This window comes from Halichoerus grypus, chromosome 10 (genome assembly GCF_964656455.1).
Source record: "Halichoerus grypus chromosome 10, mHalGry1.hap1.1, whole genome shotgun sequence".
Taxonomy (NCBI): domain Eukaryota; kingdom Metazoa; phylum Chordata; class Mammalia; order Carnivora; family Phocidae; genus Halichoerus; species Halichoerus grypus.
The window spans coordinates 39,045,574-39,062,846 of NC_135721.1; the positions used below are offsets into that span (position 1 = coordinate 39,045,574).

A 17,273-nucleotide genomic window follows, 5' to 3' on the forward strand; every position below is an offset into this window, starting at 1 on the left:
AATGAAAAGGGGCTTTTCCCAGGGCATTTCCATATATTACATGTTAGTTTCCACTGCTGCACATACCCAAGGACACCCACTGAGAGGGACCCACAGATCAGTGCACTCATTAGTTTAGCAAGAGCCAAAGTCTATCCCATCTGCTTCCCCTGAGAAGAAAAGCCATTACATTATGATGCATAACTGTGCTGTCCAGTATGACAGCAAGTAGCCACAGAGAACCATTTAAGTTTAAATTAATTAAAAATTAAACAACTTTGGGGCACCTGGGTGGCTCAGTCGGTGAACTGTCTGCCTTTGGCTCAGGTCATGATCTCAGGGTCCTGGGATCGAGCCCCGTGTCAGGCTCCCTGTTCAGTGGGGAGTCTGCTTCTCCCGCTCCCTCTGCCCCCCCCCGCCCACCGCCCTGCTTGTGCGCGCTCTCTCTCAAATAAATAAAATCGTTTTTAAAAAATTAAGCAAAATTAAAAAAATTCAACTCCTTAGTTGAAAAAACCTCAACTCTTTAGTCCTATTAACCATATTTCAAGTGCTCAATAGCCACATGCGCTCAGGAGCTACTACATCGAACAGTGCTGATATATTACCGTCTCTTCACTGCAGAAAGTTCTATCTGACAGCACTGAACTGTCGAGGGTCTTCTGCTCCATAAAGAATTTTCTCGGGGTCTTCTGTGGCATCTGGGTTCCAGATCTTGGCCTGACCACCTACTGGCTTTGTGTCCTTAGGAAGGCCACCTGCACTATACGAAACTTAGCTTTCCCATTTTTTTTTTAAAGTTTTTTTCATTTAATTTTTTTAATGTTTTATTTATTTATTCATGAGAGTCAGAGAGAGAGAGAGAGAGGCAGAAGCAGAGGGAGAAGCAGGCTCCCTGCCTAGCAGGGAGCCCAGTGCGGGACTCGATGCCAGGACCCCAGGATCATGACCTGAGCTGAAGGCAGACGCTTAACCATCTGAGCCACCCAGGCGCCCTAGCTTTCCCATTTCTTAAAACCAAAAAGGAAGTACCTTTGAGTGCTGTGCAGCAGAGAGTTAACGCACCAGGATCTGAGACTCTGTCTTTAGAAAGGCCTGCTTGCAAGGGTGGCCCCTGGCTGGCACCTGGGAACCTGGATTTGAGGAGGGTTCCCACCATTCCCTCAGGATGATTCATGCGCCTCAGCTGTTTGTACAAACAATATGGTTTATGCTGAATATCTGCCTTTTCTCCGTGATTCTGGCATTTGGGTATGTGCTACACAGATGGTGTGTGCACGACTGCCCCCCATAAAAACCTTGGGCATTGAATCTCTCTATACTGAGCTCCCCCGGCTGACAATGTTTCCCATGCCGCACAATTCGATGCTGGAGGAATTAAGCATGTTCCGTGTGATTCAACCGGGAGAGGACTCTTGGAAGGAAGCCCACGCCTGATTTCCATAGATTTGTCCCATGCACTCCTTCCCTCTGCTGGTTTTGCTTTTGCTGGACTAAATCACAGCTGTGCGTACGACTGCAGGCCAAGTCCCGTGAGTCCTCCCAGCACATCATCGACCTGGGGGTGGTCCTGGGGACCCTGACACACGTGCCATGCTGGGTGGGGTCAAGTCACTCACATCACATACACTCTACAAGATAGGTTTTATTACCTACAATTCACATTTTCTATTATCTCTCCCCAGACCCCCTCCCAGAGTTCCTGTCGGAAGTAATTTAGATCACATATGCACAGTACTAAGCACAGGGCTGGCCCGAGGAGGTGCTAACAACTGCCCACCATCATCACCCTTGCCCCAACGTGAGCGGCTGAGGTCCGCCGCCACGCAGTCACGCCTTCACGTACTGCCTACCTACCACATCCTTGTATAAGACTGCCCCCTCCCTTGCCTTTTCTCAGTCTAAAAATAAATATAGGAACAAGAATATGGTAGCAACATAATTAACAGAGGATCTAAAACTAGCATTCACTCACTCTTGGGAACATTCTTACCAAGCCCACTGATTAAAAAGTAGGGAAAAACTGGAATTCAGATCTAAATGTCTCCTTTTCTCCAGCAGTTCCATTGGCCCTGAAAAGTGTTGCTTGGAACCAAAATACCACCTGGAGGCTGTGTTTAGGAAATGGACTGAGGGACAGCAGAGAACATCAGACCTGGACCATTTTGAGTTTCCATTTAAGATTTCATTTCTCTTCATCCCTCACACTCGGGCTTAACCACCTTTGAATCCTAAAGCGAGGAAGACCGAGTCATCTTTTGTGGGGGCTGCTGATACGGTTTCAGCAGCCCTGGAGTTTGACCCAGTAGTTTTGGGGAGGGGCCTGGGCCTCTGAAGTGGGCTGCTGGCTGACCACCGCTGCTGTAAGGAGCCCACTGCTAGGCCTGCTGTCAGGAGGCGGGTCCCAGGCCCAGCTTCACCACTTACTAGCTTTACCTCTCTGACCCTCACATTCCTTTGCTGGAAAACAGATTTGTAAGGATCATCGCTGCCCTACCTCTTCGCCGGCCTGTCATGTCGGCAGAATGAAACAATGGATGGAGACTGCTCAGAAGGCTACAGAAGTGTGTGTGTGACTAAGCACAATCAGAAGGTGCTTCCTCACCCACCAGCAAGTAGCCCGATGGGCCCTGTGCCTCTGTGTAAGAGCTCCGCTTCTCAGCATGGCGTGGGCTAAGCCCTGCCGGGACTCATGGGAGTCTGCCCTCCTCCCACCCTGGCACTTGTATTTTTTGGCCAGTTCCCCTTTAGCAGGATGTACCACGGGTACCTGGAACTTTAGTCCTCCCCTCAGGAGAGAACAGGACTGGCTGCGGGCAGGGGTGGTGTCCCCTAGCTGCTCCTCTGATCTCACACACGCCTCCTGGAAAATGGTGTTTTCAAGATTCATAAGGGCTCGAGGTCAAGCGTTACTTTAAAACGTTGGAAGTGCTTATAGTTCAAGGAATTATACAATAAATCTGGAAGGGACCTTGGAATTGTTTAGGCCAAACTAAGGCCCAGAGAGGCTAAGTGACTTGTCTCAAATCATAGCTCAATAATACAGATGGAACTAGCGTCTAGCGTCTAGCAGGAATCATAGCTCAATAATACAGATGGAACTAGTGCCAACCCTCTTACTTTATCAGGCTAAGCTGCTATTCTATCTTCTTGTCTGACATGCATATTGTGGAGGAGTAAACATAAATCCCCAGTAAATCCCACAGAGGCCAGAAGGTGAAGGGATGAGAAACAGATTGGTCAAACTGGTCAGTCTGGGTCCCTGCTGATCAAGTCCCCAGTATCTCCTCTCATCCTGCTGCTGCCTCCGCCTGTGATGCTCCTCCCACAGATATCTGAATGGCCTGCTCCCTCCCCTCATTCAAATGAGGAATTCTGAGTTGGCAATAACCCTCTATCCTGGCTTCCATATTTCTGCAGGAAGCTCTTATAAGAGAGCCTTCATAAATCACAAGAAGGGAGACACTGAGGTCAGAGACGACCTATAGGAAATATTAATTAGTTGTAAGACCTTCGGCAAGTCATTTCCCTTCTCTGGGCCTCCATCTAAAATGAGGGGCTGGGGGTGCCTCGGTGGCTCAGCTGGGTAAGCGTCTGAGTTCAGCTCAGGTCATGATCTCGAGGTTCTGGGATGGAGCCTCTCATAGGGCTTTGTGCTCAGTGGGGAGTCTGCTTCTCTCTCCCTCCCCCTCTGCCCCTCCCCCCCATTCATGCTCATGCTCTCTCAAATAAATGAAAAAAAATCTTTTAAAAAATAAAATAGGGGTGCCTGGGTGGCTCAGTCATTAAGTGTCTGCCTTCGGCTCAGGTCATGATCTCAGGGTCCTGGGGTCGAGCCCCGCGTCGGGCTCCCTGCTCCGCAGGAGGCCTGCTTCTCCCTCTCCCACTCCCCTTGCTTGTGTTCCCTCTCTCGCTGTCTCTCTGTCAAATAAATAAAATCTTTAAAAAATAAAATAAAATAAAATAAAATGAAACGAGGGGCTAGATTGCTGAGGTACTCCTCAACCTCTGGGAGTCTATTATGGTGAAGCAGTGTTGCTGCACGAGACTGCATCATTGCAGAAGCTAACAGGTGCAGTTCTCAAACTGAACCCAGAAATTACCTCCCTGCATCATGAAGACCACAGAAAATGCCCACATTCTCAACTCGTGGGGCCTCAATATATCTCAAGACCAGATACTCATGAAGTCCCACTCTTGCCTCCTCCAGTGTTTCCTGGAATAGACAGGCATAAGTGAAGCCTTAAGATTTATTTTTTCATTTTTATTTAAAAAATTTTTTAAAGATTTTATTTGAGAGAGAGAGAGTGAGAAAGCATGAGCAAGGAGAGGAGCAGAGGGAGAGGGGCAAGCAGACTCCATGCTGAGCGCAGAGCCTGACGGAGGGCTCGATCTCATGACCTGAGCTGAAACCAAGAGTCAGATGATTAACCGACTGTATTCAAGAACTTTTGGGTTAAAAAAAGGGATCCACCTAAGATACACACACACACACACATAAATAAATTAAAAATAAAAAAGGCATCTACCTCACCAACGGTTGTGTTGCGCGCATGCGTGCATGCGTGTGTTGTGTATGTGTGTGTGTGTGTGTGTGTGTGTGTGCTGTATTTTTACTCTTGGAAATCAAAAGTTACCTTGATAACTGACACTCACCGAATGACTAATGCACTTGACACTTCACATAGTTTATCTCCAACCCAGAATAATTCTGCAGCGTTGGAATTATTTTCCCATGTTACAAAAGCAGCAGCAGACACCGTGAGAACTACGTCACGTGGCCAACAACGCTGTTACTGCAACAGTCTGTTTTGGCAACCCCGGCCTGCCCAACTCCAGCCCTCTGAGGTAAAATGATCTGACTCCGATGTTGCAGGTGTGACCTGCAGCCCCTTACTCGCGGACTCCTCTCCCTCAGGCAGTATCCGGGCAGCCGGGGCGGGACAGGCGAGCTCGCCACCTCAGGCCGCTCCTACCAGAGCTGTGAGCGAACCCGTGCCACAGACCTAGATTCCAGGCTCTGTCCACTCAGAGGGCCTAGAAGGGTGAGAACTTACGAGCAGCGTGCATACCTGGCCCTCCGCTCACACTTTCTAAATGTCATTCTCCAATTAAAGGAGCGAGAGCTCCTTGGAGAAGTGGTTAATTCCAGGGCTGGAAATCATACAGGGAAAATATAAGATGGCATCTTCTGGTGTCCAGAAAGCCAAAAAGTGCTCAAAACAGGGTATGAGGTGGGGGGGCACGCCTGGGTGGCTCAGTTGTTAAGCATCTGCCTTTGGCTCAGGTCATGATCTCAGGGTCCTGGGGTCGAGCCCTGCATGGGCTCCCTGCTCAGCGGGGAGCCTGCTTCTCCCTCTCCGCCCCTCCCCTGCTCATGTTCTCTCTGTCTCTGTCTCTCTAAATTAAATAAATAAAATCTTTATTAAAAAACAAAACAAAACAGGGCATAGGAAAGGGTGCAAGTGCTGACCTGAAGGAGCTTCTAAAATGGCCAAAGCTGAAACAATGTGAGCAACAAAATAAGTAACAATAGTACTGGGTTATAACCCATAGAATAAAATAAATATCCAGGAGCCCACATTGATACAAAAAGTAACCGAATGAATAAATAAATAGAAGAACACAGACAATTGGAATTCTTCCAATTAATAAACGTGAGAGAAAATGAAGGAAACAGAAATCCACCATTAGAACAAAGTTTGAGGAAAAACAGAATATTTGCACAGTCTCAAAGTATCTTCCCCAAGATACCCATTAATTACAAAGGGAAAAATAATAACTACAGTGGAGAAACCTGGCAGACATCACCTTAACCATACGACCCAAGCCAACCACCCCAGTAGTAAGACATTCCGAGCTGAGGCACAGAGAAGGGTACATCACTCCCGGTGTTCTTGCCAAAAATGCAAAACCTCAATCTGAAATTTGTATGGCAAACTGAACCCCACCCAAACTTGCTCCTTCTTTTCCATTTCAGTTAATGGCCACTCTATCTTTCCAGTTACTCAGACTAAAAATCTCTTTTTCTGGGCGCCTGGGTGGCTCAGTCGGTTAAGCGACTGCCTTCGGCTCAGGTCATGATCCTGGAGTCCCGGGATCGAGTCCCGCATCGGGCTTCCTCCTCAGCGGGGAGTCTGCTTCTCCCTCTGACCCTCCTCCCTCTCGTGCTCTCTGTCCCTCATTCTCTCTCTTGCAAATAAATAAATAAAATCTTTAAAAAAAAAAATAAAAAAAAAAAAATAAAAAATAAAAATCTCTTTTTCTCAGACCCATCATCAATCCATGAGAAAAAGATGCTGGTTCTTTCTTTCTTTCCTTTCTTTCTTTCTCTTTCTTTCTTTCCTTCCTTCCTTTCTTTTCGTTCTTTCTTTTCATTCTCTTTTTCTTTCTTTCCCTCTTTCTTTCCTTCCTTTCTTTTCTTTCCTTCCTTCCTTCTTTTTTCTTTCCTTCCTTTTCTTTCTTTTTTTTTTTTTTTTTTTTTAAGATTTTATTTATTTATTTGAGACAGAGAGAATGAGAGAGAGAGCACGTGAGAGGGGGGAGGGTCAGAGGGAGAAGCAGGCTCCTCGCTGAGCAGGGAGCCCGATGCGGGACTCGATCCAGGGACTCCAGGATCATGACCTGAGCTGAAGGCAGTCGCTTAACCAACTGAGCCACCCAGGCGCCCTTTCCTTTTCTTTCTCTCTTCCTTCCTTCCTCTTTCTTTCTCTCTCTCCCTTCCTTCCTTCTCTTTTTTTTTTTAAGTAAACTCTACTCCCAATGTGGGGCTTGAACTCACGACCCCGAGATCAAGAGTCACATGCTCTTCCAACTGAGCCAGCCAGGCACCCCAACTGGCTCTATTTTCTTAAGCCCATAAGCTCAAGATTCTACATCCAGAATCTGACCACTTCACACCACCTCCTCTGAAAATACCCATCATCTCTGACTTGATTATAAAAGCCCTCACTATAGACTATTCTCAACCTAGCAGCTGATACGATACACTTAAAAGTGTTAGGTTGGATCATGTATTCCAGGCTGTGAAAACCCTCACTTTATTCAGAGTTAAATCAAAAGTCCTTATCATAGCCTACCAGGCCCTCTGCCGTCTGGTCCCTGTTAGCCGTAGGACCTCCCTTCTGACTGCTCTCCTGGGCTCCTTCTGTTCCAGCTGATTCTCTGCTACCCCTTCAAGTGCCAGACACATTCCTTCCTCAGGACCTTTGCTCTAGCTGCTCCCTCTGTGTGGAATGCTCTCCCCCAGACACCAACTGGGCCAACATCTTCACCTCCTTCAAGGTCTGATTTACCTCTCACCCTCTTGTGAGAGCTACCCTGAGCACCCCATAAAATACTCTCCATATTCTCCTAACCTTACCCTACTTGTTTTTTCTCCTTAGCACTCACCACCTTTGAGTGTACTCTATCATTTATGTGTTAGGCTCACTACCTTGTCTTCTCTGGTAGAAGGATCGTTGTTCACTGATGTACCCCAAGCACTAAGCACAATAACTAGCATAGGGAATGCTGAATAGAAATTTGTTTAGTGGATGAATTCCAGGTGCCAGCATGTGGCATAGGTGAATGGCAGGATATGGGTCAGATTTGTTTTCTGAAACAGCGGGACTACCACCTTTTACTGCCTGGGAAAACCATTAAACCCAACACCAGAGAAGGCTTGGACAAACCAAAGGCTACAGAAGCCACTTCTGGACTATCAGTAAGACCATGTGTCCCTTGACCCTCACAGGTAAATCTCCTCTGGGGCACATACAGGCGACCTCTCCTCCTTCAGGGTTAGGAGAACCTATTAGTACTGTTTAAGGGATGTCCTCAGGGAGGACAGTGAGTTGACACATTAGCATCACAGCTATGCCTAGTGCCTTTGTACACATCTCATTTAATTTTCCTAATTGTCCAGCTGAAGTGTCCATGATTTCCATTCTACAGATGAAAAAACCAAGGCTCTGAGGAGTTGAAGCACTTGCTTGAGACACACGCTAACAAGTGGTGGAGCTCAGATTCTAGTGCAGGTCAGGCTAGTGGGGGAAGCCTGGTCCTGGTTTGCCTCGGCTGTCTTGAGAGCCTTGAGCAACTACGGACAGCCCCCGTGAGACCCTCCTGGTTGCTTAGGAGCACCCTGCACCCACAAAGTCTCCACAGCCCTCTCCTCTGGCTTCCCCGCAAAGCCCCACCTGGATATGGTGACGAGACAGGCGGAAAATCTCCTGGGCCATCAGCAAGGTCTTTGAGTCCATCACCAGGTACAGTAGGTGCAGGAGGGCAAGGAAGCCTGCTCCTCTCAGGTCTGTGGCTGGATTCGCTCCTATAACCGAGATGAGTAACTGAAGGGTGATGGTGAGCAATGCCAAATGAAGTCCCTTCTCCCATGAGCTTCAAGGGCTTGGCCACCCCTGCCTGACTGTAATGAGGTGTCCCTTAGCTTCACCAAGGTAGTGTGAGCATATTGGGGAGCCTGGACTGAGCCCCACACCCTTGTGATGTCAGTGGAGTCCACATGGGACTCCTGTAATGAGTCATGTAATGAGGCACCTGTGCCCCCTCTTAGCCAGTGGAACCAGCAGAGGCCAAATGGGGTACCTAAATTTCTACCCCTGCCCAGCAGTAATGAGGTGACACCCTCCTTCCCCCACTGGCGCGGTGTCAGAGGATGCCTGCTAAAATAAAAGGTTTACAGCAGATCCAGAGTGTCATTACGTAATACCCCAAATGTCCAGGATACAATAAAAAAAAATCATTTGTTACATCAAGAACTAGGAAAATCTTAATTCGAATGAGAAAAGATACTTAATAGATAGCAACACTGAGATAACACAGATGTTGGAATTACCTGACAAGGATTTTAAAGCAGCAGTTATAGGCAGAATAATGGCCCCTCCAAAGACGTCCTTGTCCGAATCCCTAGAACCTAGGAATGTATTTTGTTGCATGGCAAGAGGAAGTTAAGATCATAGGTAGAATTAAGGTTGCCGATCTGCAGATAGGGAGATTATCCCGGATTCTCTGGGTGGGCCCAAGGTATTCAGAAGAGTCCTTAAAAGTGAGAGAAGGAGGCAGAAGCACAGAATCAGAGAAAGAGATGTGAAGACAAAACCAGGCTCAGGGAGATGCTCTGTTCCTGGCTTTGGAGGAGGAGGAGTGAACGTGGCCTCTAGAAGATAGAAAAGGCCAGGAAATGGAGTTTTTCCTAGAGTCTCCAAAAAGGAATGCAGCCCTCTGCCACACTGATCTTACCCCAGTGAACCTGTGTCAGACCCCGGAGCTACGGAGCTATAAGACAGTAAGTTTGTTTTGTGGGGTGCTTGGCTGGCTCCATTGGAAGAGCATGTGATTCTTGATCTCAGTGTTGTGAGCTTGAGCCCCATGTTGGGTGTACAGATTACTTGAATAAATAAATTAACTTTAATAAGTTTGTGTTGTTTCAAGCTACTAAATTTGTGGTAATTTGTTGCAGCAACAATAGAACAAACTACTACAGCAGTTATCATAAAAATGCCTTTGATAAATAATTACACAGTTTAAAAAAAATGTAAAAATAGGAAGTCTCAGTAAAGAAATATCAGGTATAAAGAACCAAATAAAAAACTTACAACCAGAAAATATAACTAAAATTAAAAACTCACTCGATGGGCTCAAGAGCAGAATAGAGACAACAGTGGAAAGAGACAACAGCGGAAAGAATTGGTGAAACAGAAGATGGAACAATAGAAATTATCCAATCTGTTGAACATAGGGAGAAAAAACAAAACAAAACAAAATGAGCAGAGCCCTGGAGATCTGTGAGTTACAGAACAGAGATCCAAAGAAATGAACACAGCCTCTCACCTGTGGAATAGCACAGAAGATCTAACATCTGTCATCTGAGCCCCACAAGAGACGAGAAAGTATGTGGCTGAGAAAAGTACTTCAAGTATTCACTCACGTGGAATTTAAGAAACAAAACAAATGAACAAATGGGAAAAAAAAAGAGACAAACAAAAAACCCAGATTCTTAACTATAGAGAACAGATGGTTACCAGAGGGGAGGCAGGTGGGGAGATGGGTGAATAGGTGAAGGGCTAAGAGTACACTTATCTTGATGAGCACTAGGTGATGTATGGAATTACTGAATCACTATATTACTCACATGAAACTAATGTAACATTGTATGTGAACTACACTGGAATTAAGGAAAAAAGGCACGTGAAGTAATAATGGCTGAAGATAGACCATATTTGGCAAATGACATTAAACCTACAGATTCAAGAAGCTGAGCAAACCCAGTAGGGTAAGCCCAAAGAAATCCACACTAAGACACAACACAGTCAAACTCCTGCAAACTCTAAAAGATCTTGAAAGCAGAGAGGGAGAAACAACTCCTTGCGTCTCAGGGAGAAAGAATGCAAATGACAGAAGCTTTCTCATGGGGGCCAGAATCAAGTAGCACAGTTTGCAAGAGCTGCAAGAAAAAAACTGTCAACCTGGAATTCTCTGTCCAGAGAAACGATCCTTGAGGAGTGAAGGGGAAATCAAGATTTCCTTAGATGAAGGGAAACCAAGAGAATTTATCACCAGCAGACCTACTTTAGAAAATGCTTAAAGGAAGTTCTTGAAAGTGAAAGGAAATGATAAAAGAGAAATCTTGGACTAATAAGAAAGGAAAACAGAACAGTGGAAAGAGTAAGCATATGGGTAAATACAGCCGACTTTGCTCCTCCTCTTGAGTTTTCTAAATTGTTTGAAGATTGAAACAAAAATCGTAACACTGACATGATTCTCATTGCATATGCAGGAAAATAAGATAATTATATTATAGATGAGGGACTTAAACATGTTGTCAATACCAATGAACCAAATAATTATGGGTACAGAAAATTTCCTTTTTAAATGAGGACATTTTCCTATTCCACATAAATGTAACTTGATATGATTTTGAAAAAAGAGTAGCATAATCCAAAGACAGCTGAAATAATTTTGTTTCACTCAAAAAATAAAACAGTATAAAGCAAAATTTTCATCTGTGTTAAAAGGAAAGAGAAAAAAAGAAAAAACCAAATCCTATCACTCCGATGCTTTCCATCTTAGAGTAAATGTCCGACAATGGCCTGTATGAGGCCACAAGGGACCGTTCCACTTCAGCCACACTCCTCGCTATTTCTCAAGCATGATAAACATGCTCACCTCAGGGCCTTTGCATTTCCTGTACCCTCTCCCCTGGATATCCTACCTCAGGGCGCTAGCACGACAGGAAGAGGACTATCTGGGCTCTCATTCTAGTCCTGGATTCAGGGGTCAAGGAAAAAAAGATGAACAACTGCTGTCTCTTACCCTGAAAGCCCAGATCTTCCCAGTGGTCTCCGTGGAGGGCACAGTCAAACTTGGAGCCAGTCAGCTTCTTGTAGATGGTCTGGAGGACTTGGCCATGCACTGGGTCTTGGCTATCCAGGCCACCTGCCCGAAAACACTCTGTCGGACTGCCTGCCCCTCAGGGGAGGACTGAGTGTTTCTCAGAGAATGGTTCAGACAAGATAGATCTGGATTGTACTCAAGAGACTGTGTTCTCCCACATTTTCACCCCGTAGCTCCCGCTCTCCCTGCCAACACGGTACATGCAAGACCTCTGGCTTAGCCTCCGCAACAGGAGGGCAAACAGTGCTCTCTGCTTGACCACATATGCAGCATCTGCCTCGGGGCAGCACCTGTGCACTCACACTGAGCAATGGTCAGGACCAAGTCCCTTTCTTCTCGGAGACCCTGGTGGAGCTTCGGAGGCCCGAAGAGGCAGTGCCGGAGGGCGGCGAGCCCCGTCCTTCGAATAGTTGGCTGGATTCTTTTCTGGGGAGGAAGTTGCAGGCAATGGGCAGAGGCCTGGGTTCACCTGCTCTAATGAACTTACCATTAGGGTCAGTACAGGGACTGTTCTTGCAGAAAGAAGTAGCTCCGCCAACTAACTGGCTGGTCTCTGGGCCTTGGAAGGGGGCAGGAACTGTGAAGCACCTGCTCCATCTCTAGAGACAGGCTCTGCTGGGTCCCAGGATTTTTGTAAGTAGAAGAGATGTCCCCGGGGTGCCTGGGTGGCTCAGCTGGTTAAATGTCTGCCGTCAGCTCAGGTCATGATCTCGGGGTCCTGGGATCGAGCCCCACGTCCAGCTCCCTGCTCAGCGGGGAGTCTGCTTCTCCCTCTCCCTCTGCTCCCCCCCTCCCCGCTCCTGCTCTCTCTTTAATAAATAAATAAAATCTTAAAAAAGAAAAGAAAAGAAAAGAGATGTCCCCAAGTATAGGCATTATTAGCCCGTTGTCCGCATTTGCTCCTTTGGGCTTCTCCAGAGCTACTTCCCACTGACTGCCAGAGATGGCTGGCATGGGGACCCCTGCTTGGTCTGACAAAGCCAGGTCAGGTTTCCCAGCAGGGCCGCTTTACCTTTTGTAGGTCTCTCTCTCTGCAGAGGGCATAAATGATAAAGCCTAGCAGTCCTCTCAACTTCTATGGTGAGAGAGCCAGTGAGGAGGGGAGGTTAGTGGGGACTTTTTGGAGCTGGATACCTGAGGGTTTGCTGGAGCATTCTGTCCATACCACAAGGGCACCTCCTAAACCAGGTCATGCTGACTTATTGCTCAAGGGCCACTGCTGCAGGTCTTAGAATATTCTGATTTTGGTAGTTTCTGGCCCTCTGAGTCCCATAAATCACCCATGGTTCTTGACTTTTCAGCCTCTCCTGAACCAGGTTTTAGGTTGAAGATTTGAAATCACAATCTTCTAAAACTACTCTTAGTCACTCAAGATGCCCCAGAAAGCCCACCAGTTTTTATTCTCCTCAATGTTTCTTCTTTTTCCAATCCCACATATTTTTAAAATTCCCAAATAATTTCTGGTTCCCTGAAGGAATGGAAGAGTGAATGGCCATGACTTACTCAGCTTTCTAGACAGAATGCCTTGCTTCCCTAAGGAACTGTCTAGCATTTGATTCCAGACCTCCCCATCCCTAAGAGGGAAGAGGAGGGAGCAGCTACACAGACCTGTGTAAGGCAGGGCCACAAGAGCTCTGGGGACACAGTCCCAAAAAGGCCACTGGGGTCCTGCATGAAGCCTGGGTCCTTGGCTACTGCTGATTCTGTGCTCTAAGATTTCTTAGATGAGGTAAGGTCTTCAACTGGAAGCTTCCACCTTGCTTGCCCAGTGCCCTAGGCTGGTGGGATAGAAACCTGGCTCCTGGGAAGAAGGTGTTTTGCCTGAGACCCCAAACCTCCCTACTTTCACACCTTGAAGGAAGAGAGGTCCACGGTCTGGAAATGCTGCAGAGCCTCACTGAAGGAGATCAGCTGCCCAGGCTGGTCTGTGCTGGCCTGGCTCCCTGTGGCAAAAGGGAAGACACTCTCAGACTTGTAACGGTGGTCATTCTGTCAGCGAACATTTACTGAGGGCCTTCGGGTTGTCACCTCTAAGCCAGACACTGGCTTTCAGTGGCAGACATCAGATATCTACAGCTCAAACCACTCTTCTTTAAGGGGCTGGCATTCTCTGCTGGGCCAGGCCCCTTCGTAGACCGGGCTATTCAGAGGCTTGCTAGGCCAACCTCTGCAGTGAGTAGGGACAGATCTGCCCGGCAGGGGGTACCATTCCACTCATCTGTGAGGAGGCAAGTCACTGCCTGGAGTAGGTCCCCATGTGGGAGCATGCCAAGGTCTGTTTAGGGGCCTTTCCTCACTTCCACTTTGCCCTTTCTCACACCCTGTATATGGATGACCTCCTCTCCATCTTCTGGTACAGTCCACAGGGAATGAACGTATCAGCAATTTCGGGGATGACTGACACAGTCCACTGTAATGACTGTCCAGGAGCCCAAGTAGAGCTCAAGCTAGATATGGGTCCAAGCTCTACCCTCCCATAGCTCCGTCCAAACCTGTCAGAAAAGGGAGGGAGAATTTTTACCCAGCCCTCGGAGCCTTCTAGCAGATGGCTTCAACCCCTATCTCCAGAGACTTCCTTGTACTGTGAACAACCTGTTCTCCCTGGCTGCCTGCCTCCATCCTTCTGCTCAACCTCATCACCCTGCGGAAGGAGACCCTGACCAAGGTCCTCCCTGTCTTCTCTCAGGTCTGAGCAGGTGGCAGCTCTTTTCCCATGGCGTTCATTCCCATTTCCTCCAGAGGTGGATTTGGAAAGATATTTTATTCTATGTCAGGGAGCTAAAATGAGAACTCTCAGGAATTCTCCTAATCCCAGGGTCACAGAAACGTTAGCCACACATGGATGGTGCCTTTCTCAGCAGCACAGCGCCATTCCTGCAGTTACCTGTCTCTGCCCGGATGTTGTCCACAGCTTCCCATTCTTCTTGGGCTCTGAGCACCTCCGCACTCACAACTGCAAGAGTGAGAAAAGGAGACCCTCTGAGACCCAGGGACATCCGGATGGGATCGCTGCTGCAGCCCCAGCCTTGTCTGTCCACCCTGGGTCCCGCTGCCCTCAGATACCCTCTCCACAAGGCTGCCAGAGTGAGCGTTCGAATAGGCAGATCTGATGTCAACCCTGCTCAAAACCCTCCAGGGATTCTTCATAACTCTCCAGATAAAACCCAAACTCTTCAGCACAGCATCTAAATACTTTCACAGTTTGGATCTTTCTTCCACCCGTAGCTGTGCCCTAGGGCATCCAGAACTCCCAGGACTTCCTCAGCCCCTCCCAGCTTCTGTGCCTTTGCTCAGACAGCTCTCCCCCTGCAGTCGCCCCAGGTGCCTGCACCTTCTGGTCCCAACCCCTGTGCTGCTCTTGTTCCTCATCCTCCAGGGAACTCTGATGTCACCCTCAGCCAGCCACCTTCCCTGACTTCATTAAGTTTGCAGAGGGAGCCAGTGGGCCTCTGTGAACCCGATACTCAGGCTCCTCAGTGTCGTGACTGTCTCTCCCACTACACTGGGAGCCACCTGAGGACAGCGTTCTCCAGAACCTAGCGCAATGCTCCACACAGGGCAGGTGTTCAACAAATGTCTGCTAATGAATGAAAGCACCGGAAATTGGGGGGGGAGCAGGAGAGAAAAAGCAGCGAGACAGGTTCTCTGTAGCCACCACACAGCCCTTTCTCCAAACCACAACTGTCACTCCAACCCGGACTGCTGGCGGTACGTCCTGCTGCTGGCTTTTCCCATTTGCTAGAGAGGAAATTAACACAACATGGAGAAAACGGAGAAACTTCAGTCCAAGACCCCAAATCGTGACCCCTCCAGCCTCCAGCCCCAGTGGTAAGAGTGAGAGGGCAGCTCCTCTTGGCCACGCAGTCTTGACTGAGGATATCGCAGGGCAATGACCTGTTTTGAAAGTATACTTGTAAATAAAATAAAATAAAATAAAATAAAATACTACCAGAAACTCAAAACACTAACAGAAACTGAGGCAGAGAAAGCTGCTGAGAGCAACTCCAGAGCCAAACTGCTGGCGAGCACTTCCTGTCCGCACTCCCCAGCTGCACACAGATGACACTGTACCCCGTGTCATCACTCACGGGACTGCTGGAGGATGGTGCAACTCTTCAGCTGCTAGGGGCGAGGGAGGGCGGGGAGAGGGGTATATGGCCCACAGGTCAGTACTCGGTACGTGTTAGCTAGCGTCACTGCCACAGGCCTGGGTTCGGGTCCAGCAGGGCAGAGGGTAGTGGCAGCAGGTGACATGGGTCTGGACTTCTGGGAAATTCAATCTTGCCAGCCCCATCTGGGGTGGACCGAGACCCCGAGCCTCAGGGCTTCCAAGCTAGATAACTTCACCAGGATACAGACTGCTTGGCCTTGGATGGTGAAGAGAATAAAACTCCTTCCAGCATGCTGGACCCTGGGAGATGAAGAGGGAGAAAGTGGCTGAACAAAGAAGAGAGTGGGGCGGCAGCAGGGACTGCTCTTATGGTGCTGACAAGGGCTGTGTCACCCCTCCCCCTCACTGACGCCCGGCTTCACGGACTCTTCACCCTGCAGGGCCTCGTTTCAAGCAACTTGGTCAAATTTTCTTTGTCTTTAAAGATTTCATTTATTTGAGAGAGGAGAGAGAGAGAGAGAGAGAGAGAGCATAAGCAGGGGGAGAGGCAGAGGGAGAGGGAGAAGCAGACTTCCTGCTGAGCACAGAGCTCCTTACAGGACTCGATCCCAGAACCCTGAGCTGAAGTCAGATGCTTAACCAAATGAGCCACCCAGGTGCCCCTCTTTTCTTTTTATAACATTTATTTATTTATTAGAGAGAGAGAATGAGAGCCTGAGCAGGGGGAGGAGCAGAGGAAGAGTGAGAGAGAGAATCTCAAGCAGACTCCCCGCTGAGCGCGGAGCCCGAGGCGGGGTTCCATCTCACAACCCTGAGATCATGACCTGAGCCGAAATCAAGAGTTGGCCACTTGGGGCACCTGGGTGGCTCAGTCGTTAAGCGTCTGCCTTCGGCTCAGGTCATGATCCCAGGGTCCTGGGATCGAGCCCCACATTGGGCTCCCTGCTCAGCGGGAAGCCTGCTTCTCCCTCTCCCACTCCCCCTGCTTGTGTTCCCTCTCTCGCTGTGCCTCTCTCTGTCAAATAAATAAATAAAATCTTAAAAAAAAAAAAAGAGTTGGCCACTTAACTGACTGAGCCACCAGGCACCTCTCAACCTTTCACCTACAAACAACTTGGCAGAAGGCTGTGAGCCAGGAGCAGAAACCTCACCTGCACCTGGGAATCTGCTGTGACTGTAGGTTAGTCAACAGAAAGTACAAGTCTCAACTAGCGGTTGCAATCTGGTCCCTAAAAACTGGAGACGAGTGTCCAAGGCGTAACAAGAGCACTTCTTCCCTTTCCTCTTGGAACCAGGGAGATTCCTCCTCATCTGAAGATGATCCTGACATAAATACTAATTTCCCCCAACAGAAGAAAATGGAGGCAAAGCACAAATCTTCAGGATAGCAATTGAAGCTCACATTAGCACAGTTCCCTACCTTTCTTCCTTTTTCAACTGCCTCCTTTATTTGGGCTCTCTTCCACTTAACCATACGGGAAACAGTATCACTGAGTTAGTAAGCCTGTCTATCTACCTACCTACCTACCTACTTATTTTATTTTTAAACATTTATTTATTTGAGGGGGAGAGGGAAAGACAGTCTTAAGCAGACCTCTGTGCAGAGCACGGAGCCCAATCTCACGACCCTGAGATCATGACCTGAGCGGAAACCAAGAGTCCAATGCTCAACCCACTGCACCACCCAGGAGCCCCGTTTATTTAATTATTTTTAAAGATTTTATTTATTTATTTGAGAGAGGGAGAGAGGGAGACCTCAAACAGGGGGGAGGGGCAGAGGAAGAAGGAG

General features: G+C 48.0%; 1 protein-coding gene across 8 annotated transcripts in view; it reads right to left on the bottom strand.

The window, feature by feature from the left end:
• Positions 1-17,273, bottom strand: part of ELMOD3 (ELMO domain containing 3) — a 28,048-nt gene that overhangs the window by 2,836 nt on the left and 7,939 nt on the right. For 7 of the 8 annotated variants that reach the window (XM_078056358.1, XM_078056363.1, XM_078056362.1 and 4 more), the window contains 5 exons: positions 14,258-14,326; positions 13,225-13,316; positions 11,676-11,799; positions 11,293-11,415; positions 8,160-8,290 (listed from right to left, as the gene is read on the bottom strand). In XM_078056358.1, the coding sequence (XP_077912484.1) occupies positions 8,160-8,290; positions 11,293-11,415; positions 11,676-11,799; positions 13,225-13,316; positions 14,258-14,326 (539 nt within the window). Of the gene's footprint in view, positions 1-1,011; positions 1,166-8,159; positions 8,291-11,292; positions 11,416-11,675; positions 11,800-13,224; positions 13,317-14,257; positions 14,327-17,273 lie in introns of all 8 variants that reach the window. The other variant, XR_013441726.1, reaches the window with a different exon arrangement.